This window comes from Rattus norvegicus, chromosome 15 (assembly GCF_036323735.1).
Source record: "Rattus norvegicus strain BN/NHsdMcwi chromosome 15, GRCr8, whole genome shotgun sequence".
NCBI classification, from domain to species: Eukaryota; Metazoa; Chordata; class Mammalia; order Rodentia; family Muridae; genus Rattus; species Rattus norvegicus.
In genome coordinates this window covers 31,634,056-31,645,952 of record NC_086033.1, presented here as the reverse complement: position 1 = coordinate 31,645,952, position 11,897 = coordinate 31,634,056, and the positions used below count along the sequence as shown (strand labels likewise).

General features: G+C 49.6%; 1 gene segment (V, D, J or C); it reads right to left on the bottom strand.

Annotated features, from left to right (window-relative positions):
• Positions 1 to 10,329: 10,329 nt before the first annotated feature.
• LOC685078 (T-cell receptor alpha chain V region) overlaps positions 10,330 to 11,897 on the bottom strand; it is a 66,009-nt gene continuing 64,441 nt past the window's right edge. Inside the window, 2 exon segments of the V gene segment in view lie at positions 10,330 to 10,806; positions 11,384 to 11,491. Of these exon segments, the coding sequence occupies positions 11,385 to 11,491 (107 nt within the window).

Genomic DNA, 11,897 nt, shown 5'->3' with positions numbered 1-11,897 from the left:
TCAAATATGAAAGGAAATCAGTTTACGATACTGAGTCAGCTGAGAAGAAGCAGTAACTTGGCAAGGAAGACATCACAACAGCCTTTACCATGCACGCAGGTTTACGCTTCTCACCGTGGCTTAGAACCACATGGACCAGGTACTGAGCTCCCAAGTGTCAGATCTGCTCTCGTCTTTGCTGACTCAGTTGAAGCAGGTACTGTGTGGACTGAGGGATGACCCTCTGTTTCCTGCAGCTTGGAGCTCACACCTCTGATGTGGGGTGGTTTATTTTTATTTCCTGTGCTCTTTTTGTAGGGCTGCAAGCCATTTACCACAACTACTGTACATTGTTCCTTGCTCTGCAGTGGTGGGAAACAGCCCTTTGCACCTTCTGCCCACACACTTCCTGTCTCCACTGCATGCAAATGTCTCTCATGTTTCCTCTCTAAACAGCCCACACCTCTGCTCTTTGATCACCTCCTGTGATCTTGGCCCACAAAACACTTTTGTTCTGATGGCTGGAAAATACTTGGAAGTTAAAGAGATTTGTTCCCTTCTTTGGGAAATTGAGCAAGCCGGTGTCAGCTAGCTCAGGGTAGTTCTGGTGGGTAGTGGCTCTGGGCTGGAAGTCAAGGCCATTATTTGGGCACCCCATGATTTAAGACTTATCATAGGGTTTCCAATACTGCGATAAAACACTATGTGGGGTGGAAGCCACTTGGGAAGGAAAGGGTTTGCTTCAGTTTACAGGCCATAGTCCATTCGTCAGGGAAGTCAGGACAGGGACTCAAGGCAGGAGGAGCTGATGCCCAGGCCAGGGAGGAAAGCTGGCTTGCTCCTGATGCTCTGCTCAGCCTGCTTTCTTGTATAGCAGGACCTGCTTGCCTCGGGGTGGCTCCGCCTACAATGGGCGGGGCTCCCCCTCATCAATTATTAAGAAAATGTCCAACAGGCTTGCCCACCATCCAATCTGAGGCGGGCATTTTCTCAACTGACATTCCCTTTTCCCAAATGACTCTAGACCATCAACTGACATGAAAACTAGCCATACAAGACTATGGCTAATTTTTTTAAGAAAATTAACATAAAAATGAGTTTTCCCTGGGTATGTGAAATCCTTTTCCTTGAATAAGGACTTTAGTAAGAAAGAAAAAAAAGCTTGAGAATTCCTACACCAGGCCAGACAGAAATACTTTACTTGCTTCATTTTGAATTTACAAGTCTGAGGGCGCACACGCCTTTTTTTTTTTTTTTCTTTTTTTCTTTTTTTTTTTTTTGGCATAATGTGGGCAGCCCGGTATTGTGGAACATGCTTTGCGTGATCTAAAGAGGCGAATTGAGACTGTTCTGCCACATATTGTCTTTTGAACCCTAGAGACCCTCTGTCTCTGCAATTCTGTAAATAATTAATTAGGCGCCTGGGCTCTGCCCAGTGGCATGGGCTATAAAGATAAGAAGCAACCTTGCTGTCTAGGGGTGAGTGAGCCCACCCCTGCCCGTGTGCATCCGCCATGGTATTAGGTGCCTGTGCCCATCTGCTGTTTAAGTTCTCTGACCCCGTGGGGTCTCTAATCCCACAAGGATGTAGTCTCATTTTTCCAAGTGGGGAAGTGGAGCCTTGGTTGACCAGTGTTAGGATGTGAATCTTCTTTCTGACTAAAGCATTGGTGTTGGGCTTTGGGCGAGCTGACTAATAATGAATTTTGGTGTGATGATACTTCATGTTCCTGCTCTACAAAGGCCCGGTTCTCCACAGAACTGAGGGCTCTGACAGGATCCAGACAAAATCCAGGCAAACGGGGTCTTGCCCAGGACCTTGTTTGCCAGTGGGAGGAGAGACGTCTCACTAGGGGACCCATTGCTGCCTGCTCTCACAGGGGTAGACCACTGTGCTTTCAAAATTTTAAGTGTTAGAAAAATGACTGTGTGTGTGTGCGCGTGCGTGCGTGCATGCGTGCGTGCGTGCGTGCGTGCTCTAATGACTTGGAGACAAGCAGCCTCACCATACCCTGTGCCATCTTGACAGCCCTATTAAAAAAAAAATATTTGCAAAGAACAATTGGCTTTTTTTTTTTTTTTTTTTTTTTTTTTTTGGTTCTTTTTTTCGGAGCTGGGGACCGAACCCAGGGCCTTGCGCTTCCTAGGTAAGCGCTCTACCACTGAGCTAAATCCCCAGCCCCAAAATTTTTTTTTTTTTTTTACTGTTTTTATGGTATATTTTTTTTTTGTCTTTCTTTTTTTTTTATTTATTTATTTTTTTTTTATTAACTTGAGTATTTCTTATATACATTTCGAGTGTTATTCCCTTTCCCGGTTTCCGGGCAAACATCCCCCTCCCCCCTCCCCTTCCTTATGGGTGTTCCCCTCCCAACCCTCCCCCCATTGCCGCCCTCCCCCCATAGACTAGTTCACTGTGGGTTCAGTCTTAGCAGGACCCAGGGCTTCCCCTTCCACTGGTGCTCTTACTAGGATATTCATTGCTACCTATGGGGTCAGAGTCCAGGGTCAGTCCATGTATAGTCTTTAGGTAGTGGCTTAGTCCCTGGAAGCTCTGGTTGCTTGGCATTGTTGTACTTTTGGGGTCTCGAGCCCCTTCAAGCTCTTCCAGTTCTTTCTCTGATTCCTTCAATAGGGGACCTATTCTCAGTTCAGTGGTTTGCTGCTGGCATTCGCCTCTATATTTGCTGTATTCTGGCTGTGTCTCTCAGGAGCGATCTACATCCGGCTCCTGTCGGTCTACACTTCTTTGCTTCATCCATCTTGTCTAATTGGGTGGCTGTATATGTATGGGCCACATGTGGGGCAGGCTCTGAATGGGTGTTCCTTCAGTCTCTGTTTTAATCTTTGCCTCTCCCTTCCCTGCCAAGGGTATTCTTTTTCCTCATTTAAAGAAGGAGTGAAGCATTCACATTTTGATCATCCGTCTTGAGTTTCGTTTGTTCTAGGGATCTAGGGTAATTCAAGCATTTGGGCTAATAGCCACTTATCAATGAGTGCATACCATGTATGTCTTTCTGTGATTGGGTTAGCTCACTCAGGATGATATTTTCCAGTTCCAACCATTTGCCTACGAATTTCATAAACTCGTTGTTTTTGATAGCTGAGTAATATTCCATTCTTTTTTTCGGAGCTGGGGACCGAACCCAGGGCCTTGCGCTTCCTAGGTAAGCGCTCTACCACTGAGCTAAATCCCCAGCCCCAAAATTTTTAAAAGTAAAAATTGCAACTAAAAATTACATCATTTCTCCCCTTTCCTTCTCCCTCCCATCTACTTTCTCCCCCCACATACTTTCTCGAATTCGTGACCACTGGCTTCTTTTTTTTTTTCTTTTTCTTTTTTTTTCGGAGCTGGGGACTGAACCCAGGGCCTTGCGCTTGCTAGGCAAGCGCTCTACCACTGAGCTAAATCCCCAACCCTGACCACTGGCTTCTTTAATTGTTGATATTCAGAATTGTTGATACACAACATGTATGTATGTATATGATTTCAGGGCTGACCATTCGGGATTGGATAGCTAGTTGGGGGGTTCTTCCCTGGGGAAGACTGTTTCCTGTTCTCAGTGTTCCCGGAATGCTGGTCATTCTTTGTTTAGGGTTGGGGCCTGAGTTAACATATCTATTGGTGTCTTGTTGAGGTCTAGTTTTGGCAGCTGTGTCGGTAAGACTTTGTGGGTGTGGCTTCCCTCACATTTCTCAGGAAGAAATCTCAGAGCGCGTTTCCTGTTTCTCTGGTTCTTGCAATCCGTCTGCCCCCGTCTAAGATGTCCCCCGAGTCTTAGCAGGAGCTGTGTCCTAGATGGATCAGCTGGAGCTGGGCACCCCATGATCCACTGTCCTCTGCATAGTGACAGAGTGCGGTTTTCTTTCTGTATGTATGCGTCCGTGTTTGTGGGTGTGTCAGAGGACACCCTGGCAGGAGTCCGTTTTTTTCCTTCTACCATGTAGGTACTGGGATCAAACCCGGGTCACCCGGGTTGGCAGTCGGTGCCTTTGTATGATGAGTCATCTTGCCAGCTTGTCTTCTGATTTGGCCTTATCACTGAACTTTTGACTCACCGGGCCGGCAAATTGGCTCAGAGAGTAAAGACACCTTCTGTGCAATCCTGGTGACCTGAGATTGACCCTAGCTTCACTGCAGAAGTAGAGAATGGACGCCACTACAGTTCTCTGACCTTCACATTGCACCACGGCACGCCCTCCCCACCGTGGCAGCCCTCCTGTCATGAGACTGAGTAGTGCTGTTTCTGCATGGGAAGTATTACCTCGGCAGGTGAACCATGTCCACCCATGTTCCCCGGAGTGCGCGGGGCTCTGTTTTGTCATTCTAATCTAGTCCTGAAGAGGAACCAAGGGAGTGCACACAATCACGGAAGAGTCACTGAAGCAGAACACCAGGAACTGGTCTGGTTCTACCTACATGGGGTTCTATCTATGTGAAGACAGCACCTAGCACTGAGACGTCATGTTCAGTCTGGTGGGACATCAAGGCGTTGGGACTAGACCACTGTGGTCTTATGTAAGCCGGTCCGTAAGCTTCCCAATGTGTAAAAGGTGCAGAGAAATACTCTGCCTTTTGTTCAGGCTTGTGAGGAGGGAAGGAGGCAGCGTTTGCTTTGGTGTTGAGTAAGCGCACACTATTGAGACCTGGGGTCCTAGACATGAATGCGGCCAGCTCATGTGGCCTGGCGAGCGATTGGAGTAAGTCAGCTGGGGCCGGCAAGGAGAAGGAAGGAGACCTTGTAGCGGATAAAAATCATGTCTCGCAGTTCTGCTGACCACAGTGTTTCAGGTTTACCTTGAGTTCCTCCTGCCCAAGACTGACCATGAAACAGACCGGTTGCCCCCCACGACCTAAACCACATTCTTTGATCCACTCCACTCTCAAGTTCTGCCAGGCCCATCTTCTATCTGGTGTTTCCCTTTTCATCTTGGTTGATAAATTTAATGTGGATGTTTCAGAGAAAGGACTGCTTCACAGTGGATTTCAGGAGGCCTTCAAAACTGGGATCCTGTGGCCTCTGGAAGGGAAGTATGTTCACGCTCCCAAGGCAAACACACCCTGGTTTGTCCCTCACAGGTGGAAGCCCTTTGGGCTGATGTGGGACACACTGGCCTGAGGAGGGATGCTGCTCAGAAAACCTGCCCCGGGAAAACCTGCCCCGGGGAGACGCCTTGAAAGGCTGTGTCCTGCTATTGGCTCAAGGAGTCCTACAATCAAGGAAGCCTCGAGGGTGCCATAGAGGAGGGGGAAAATGTGTCTCCTCATGGGCGATACAGTGAGAAGCATCAGAGAGGCCATGGGATACTGTGGGGTCCTGTGGTCCAGAAAATTCTCCACCCTGACTTCCCAAAAGGGGGAAGCTGGAGGTCATAGAAGGAATGACAAATGTGTGTGATAAAAGCCGCTGAGCCATGTGGGAGAAGTGGCTGAGTGGGGACCGGGTGAGCCCCTAGCTTACATGAGCATCAGAATCCTTAGGCAGCAGCCTTTTATCACAGCATGGGGGAGCACGGGTGGGGAGCATGGGCGGGGAGCACGGGCGCATCGAAGCAAGCACAGTCAGCCTTGCACACAGGATTGTGGTCCATCCTTTTTGCTCATCCCGACGTCCCACTGCTTTATGTCTGCCTTGGGATTTCAGTTCACTAAGCATTAACATACCCATTATCTCCTTCCACAACAGCGGAAGTAGGTGGGCACGCACTCCGGGTCTCCGTGCGAATAATGCAAAATAGAGACGAAGCAAAGTTAAATGTGCCAGGAAAGAAGGTCGGGGAAGGACAGATCCTGCTTTGCCTGACCCCTGGCTGCCCGAGGAGTGCCAGTAAGATATTAACAGAAGCCATAAAATTACAGCCATTGATGTCTCTCAGGCTCAATATTACCCAGACTGTTTGTGCCGTGACTTTAGGCACACTGCTGAGTTTAATTTATACATGCTGAGACGCAGGAAACGTAGGCTTTTCTGCTGGATGCATTTTGACATGTGCCGGTCATCCAGATTCCAGGTCAACAGCCCTGAGTTCCGAACCCTTGTTCTCCTTTCCCATCAATCCTTTCTCTCTAGAGACAGCCGCCATGAGAGTACCTGCTGTGGCTTATCCCTTTGGCCTGTTCTTCAACTTCATCTGTATGGAGCCACAGAGTCCCTGAAACCTGGCACAGTGTCTGCCCTTAGACAGGTATCCCGCCGGAAGAAAACTTTGGTTCCTAAACTACCTGAGAGAATGTTGGTACAAAGTGGGAAACTGAGGCTGCGGGTTTACAGGTTACAGGAGTGAAGTCATGGACTTGGGCCTGCCGGGTCCCCGTATTCCATCTCCTGGCTTCCAGCAGGGTAGCTTCTTTCTGGGTTTCTCTTGTAGGTGGGTCTCCCAAACCTGGGCAGGCAGTGCCCCCTGCTGCCTGAGGGCCTAGCTTTAGACTCTTTGCAGGGTAAGAGGATCGCGCAAGTCTGGAGTCCAGTGACTGGCCCAGTGCAGGACCTTGTGAAACAGAAGACACTTGTCATTTTATTTTCCTTTGGGAAGAGTTTTTCCGTAGGCGGTGGGGATATTCTTTATCCCGAGTAAACAGACCAAGGGAGAAGCAGCCTTTTGGTGGAGTACTGCTGCCCCCGTGTGGCCGCCTTAAGACAGTACAACAGAGAGGGACTCCCAAGACGGAAGTTTTTCAGGTTTCAGGTTCTGTGACTTCCTTGGACCCTGAGAGACAGATCTCCACCAGGGTTATTTCTTGACCACTTAAGTTTCCTCCTGGAGTGGAAAACGAGACCATACGGAGCTTCTTGTGGGAGGCATCCGTTGGGGAACCAGTCATAGCTGTGTGTAGGCAGATGCCTCTTTCACATCCTGTCCAGCACAAGCTGGGCTGGACATAGACTTTCTCCTTTGAACTAAGTATATAGGCTGGTCTAATTTGAGGGCAATAGAGGTCAGGGGAGGGGGACTTCTTGGAGAGTGGAGCAGCAGTGCCTCCCCAGCCGAGACTGCTGCACATGGGTGTTACCACGAAGACCTGCAAGCTCCACCCACCGTGCTCGGTGGCCTTCTTTTTTGCACCTGTGGTTGGGCTGCGGTGTAACGGCCCAGCCTACCTCTTCTGGGCACGTGGCCCGGAGAGATAGTATCTCTAACTCTGTATTTTTAACTCCTCTTTCCAGAGGATGTGGCTTCTGCGGGCGAGCTTCAAAGGGCGCCCTCTTTGCCCGTGTCAGCAACCATGACGTCATGGAAGTGGGAGGTTGTTCAGACCCAAACACCTGGAGGGAAGTGGGAAACTTTTTCCATTTCCTGTCCTACTTCTGGCTATTGATTCAATATCTGACCAGCTCAGCCATTTCAGGGTGCAGCTGTCTGTGTGATTCTTGGAGGAAATCCGATGCCTTGTGTGTCTGTGTGAAAGGAGACCTAAAGATGGCTGCGTTGCTCGAGTGGCCTTTACCCAAAGCAGGTTGCCCCTCCCCCCCCAGCCAGTATGTACATCTGCAAGAGTCAGTATTTGCCAGGTCTCTCACGATCACCTCTGGGAGTATCCCTTGGTGGCCCAGACTTTACATCTTGTCCAGGGCCGAGTGGGCTGGATGTCGACTTCCCCCTAGTACTAAGAAAGCCAGAAGCCCTTCTTCCCCAGTGTTGCTTGAGGAACTAGGTTTTAGGGGATTTGTGGGTCACTGGGAAAACTGAAATGGACATTAAGTGACCTTCCCTGGATGCTGGCTCTCATGTATGACTAGAGTTCAGGCTTTTAGAAACCCGTGTTTCCTAGAAACTGCCCTCCAGGATTCAATTAATGGTCATTGAGGTTAACATGAGTCTGAACTCTTCAAGGTTCCACCACTCAAATTTCGATTATTCTAATAGTTTTGCCAAGCTACTTTAGCGGAAACAGTGGCTCACCTGGCCTCTGTGAACGTCACCCCTTTCCCTCTCAAGCTCAATTCCCTCCCCAGTGACTGCGTGGGCCCTCGTTGGTTCGTTTGTTGGTCTGTTGGGTGCTCTAGGTACTGAGGACCTACTGGTGAGCAAGGTCATCTTATCCCAAGGTCATCTGCAGTCTAGCACACTCCACTGCCGACATGTCACTGGGTAATTAGGTGATTATTAGGGTTTCCCATGAGATCTGGGATCTGGATTTTACTGTGTACCCCAAACCTGAATGAGACAAAAACAAACCGTGAAGCCCCAGAGGCTGCCTGAGTGGTCAGAGCCGAGGCTCCTACCTGGGTGTGTTCTACTGCACACATCTGTCCAGCCTGCCTGTTTCCGGACCAAACAGTGATTCCAGCTGTACTGGGGAAAGCTCAGATCACTTTCCACAGTTGTAGCGTTGGAACATGCAGGGTCCATTTTTTCTACCTTCAGAGCCGGCCTGCATGAAGCCCTTGAGGGAGTAGGGCATTTGTCTAGAGTCTAGAAGTATCCTTTGTACAGCCGGCCCTGGCGAGGCGTTTGCTGGCATATGGGTGCCTCTCTGTGTGAGCTGGCCCGGACTGGTCGGGATGCAGTAGCAGCCTTGGGACCATTGTCATGTTGTCACATCTTCGGGTTTCCTCAGTAGCCTCTTCCAGACTAAGCAGTGGTTGGCCCAGAATCGGACATGGAGGAGCCTCTGTCTGTTCCCCACACTCGTTCAGCCACACGTAGCCTCAGCTGTGAGGGAAAGTTTTTGTCTGATTGGATGGCGATTTCTCTGCGGGGGTGAAGCTGACTGATCTCTTAATGGCCTCCTGTCTGCCTTGTCACAGCCCTGCTTGGGTTGGGCCTGAAAGGAAGCTTCACCCACCTCACCTTCGGCTCCCTGCCACATCATTCACTCTGGTCCTCAGGTGACTTTAGGGCTCCAGTGACCTCTGGATGTTGCTGTCTGGGGACACTGGGCTGGCATGGTCCAACAGAGGCCTGGGCCTCTTTCACGGTTAGTGGCGAGGTCTGTCTTTGGCTCCTATAGAGCCTTCTGGGCTTCCTACTCTGTCTCATGCCCACTGGGTCCCCTTCAGCCTCAGCATCATGGCAGCCAATTTTCAGGAGCACCGCACTTCCTCAGCCACCCACGCTTTCTTTGCCTGGATTTTTTTTTTTTTTTAAAAGAACAAAGTGAATTACCACTTTAGGAGGGGGAAAAAAAAGACAAACTAATTTGCCTTAAGTTCTTAATGGTTGATAAAGGCTTGCCGTACTAACCTTCCCATGGGCACTTTCATCTAATACAGGGAAGAGAATGGTTTAATTAAAAGAAATTCCCAGTGGTAGTCTCTGGCATCGTGTCAGACACGCGAGGAGGGAGTTGGGGAAGAGGCTTTCGCCCCTCCTCCTGTGTGTGTGTGTGAGGGTGGCCCGGTCATGGTGGTGTTTCCTGAGGCCTTTACTGATCTCAAAAGGCTTCACTGTAGGCTAGAGATTGTAGTTTAGAAATGGCGGGGTTCTGTGGTCAGTCTAATCGAGGGCGGCCAGGACTGGGGACATGGGTTTTTGCTGTAGTCTCCAGGTGCACCTGACATTTCCTAGGCGATGACCCTGGAGTTCACAGGAGGGAGGGACATGCCTTAGAGCACACACTAAAGCTGGTCAGCCCCATCTCTATGAGAAGAAGCAGGCCTGGGTTACAGCGGGAGTATTAGCGTATTCCTGGCTAATGTGATCATAGACACACAGGTGAATCATGGGAGTGTACTGGGTGGTGGCAGTGGGTGGGTGTGGGGGGGAGTCTTGGGAAATAGTAAGTAGTCCCTTTTGGTCGTGAGCAGACCGTTAGTTATTCGTTGGTCACTGAAGTGTATTCCCACCAGAATCCCTGCCCTTGGGGGAAGGAGACTGTCAGGAGAGGCTCCCTCTCTGCAGAGAGCAGTGTGCTGTGAGGCCAGGACTCCTACCGCTAGTGAGAGCTTAGGACATCTGTCCTTGGCCAAGTCCCAGCCATAGGTTTGTGAGGCAAAACACAGTTTCAGTAGCAAGCCAATCTGAGTATGAAAGTAAAGAAGGTGTCCCCGGAGGGCAGGAGCCTTTGGGTGAGAACCTGAGGACACTTGTCATCCCTGACTGGGGAAGTTCAGCTACAGGTCGGAGCCTCCCCACCAACGCCCCTGCTGTCAGCCTGTTATGGGTGACCCTGAGGTGTGTGGCATGAGCAACGACGACTCACGCTCATAAAAGGAGCTTCCTGGTCCTTGGACAGCTCCCTTAGGGGAATTTTTAAGAGGTCATTCCAAGAGGTTGGGTTGAGGGGGAGGTTTGTTGAGGTAACAGTCTGGGCAAATATGATAGACACGTACTTCAGTTTCTCTCTGCATAGCCGGCCATAAGCAGCGTGTAAATGCCCCCACCAAGCCCAGTCAAGCAGGATCACAGTTTCAGCTTTGTCTGAATCACCTTTAATGACGTCATCGGCAGCAGAATAATATACAATGTGGCTCAATACACACAGTAGCGGGGAGCGTCTAGACAATGAGATAATTTCTACACCTTGATGAAAGAGTAATATGTACTTCTTTATGGATGCTTTAAAAATACAAAAAAAAAAACCACACAAAAAACATATTCTTTACAACATTCTCTAAGAGATTCTGCTGGGAAATCTATCATGGGAGAGGAGGTCTTCAGATCCAGGAGAAGCCCAGCCCCTGCGTCTCTGTGAATGGTCAGCAGCAGCAAGGGGGCTGAGTGGGTACAGCTGAGCTTAGCTCTCCAGCAACCTTCTTCACAGATCGGGGAGATCCAGTCAGTCCTCAGACAGCCTTCTTTACGAGGTGGGAGGGCTCCTTTTGGCTTGAAGAGGGAGCGGAGGATGAGGAGGAGGAAGGAGCTTTGGAGTCACGCTCTTTCAATCTGGAGTGAAGAAGCACAGAGATCAGGACTAGGACCCTCGGGGATGTGATGGGATGAATTTATTAGGGGCTGTGCAAGGTGACCAGGGACCCTGTCAGGCTGGAAACATGTGACTCCAGCCAGGCTTAGGGCTAATGAGTATAATATCTTTGAATATCAAGCTGAGAGAGCTTGCTAGGGAGAAAGAACCCAGCAAGGGGCTGGACGCTCTGAAAGGCAGGTCCAGAGGCACACGGTACCTGTGCATGGGGGTTGGAATTTTTTCCTTCTTTATTCTTTGGCTCTGTGACCTTGATGTAACTTGGCCTCACTTTCATCATTTCTAAACGAGGATAGTGTATCCTAGGAGAGTCAGGGCTGGACCAAGGATGCCGAAAAAAATTGTGTTCTGCTAACCAGGTGTTTCCCCCTACTGTTGCAACAATGTTGCCACAGCGTGTATCAGATAGGGGCTAGAGACGGTCTGTGGGTCCAGTCTTAGGATTTAAAAGGGAATTTTAAATCCGAGGGCGATTTGCTCTCAGGGTTTGGTCTTGCCCAGAACTCACACCTCTAAGCCTTTTCCATGTTTTCTTACCTCAACTGGACCACAGCCTTAGCGTCATGAGCAGGTTAAATCCGGCCACTTTCAGCAGGAGGATTCGGAGTCCCATGACTGACAGGTTTTGAAAGTTTAGGTTCATATCTGTAAAACCAAGAGGTGGTAGTCATTAACGGCATGTACATGAGAGGGCTATACAGTGACTCATGACACTGGACTTCCCCAAGAGCTGGTTAGGCTGGGTGTGGGTAACTTCAACTCCTAGGTCCACTTCTTTGAGCTTCTACGCACCCCAATTATTCCTCCAGGGTAGTGTTTTAAGCATAGTGTTTTAAGACAAAAACCACCAAAAGGACTTAGTCCATATAATATTCCGAGGCCCTTGCGTATGGGAATGGGTTTGGGGGTAGATGCTCAGAACTTCTCATAATGCTCTAGGCCGGGGCCCTTCAGTGAAACCACAGCTGTGACTCAGTAAAGAAACGTGGAGCTGAGGAGACACTGAGACCAGACCTTTGCCTGAGGCTGTGTGAGTTCTACTTCCTTTCTA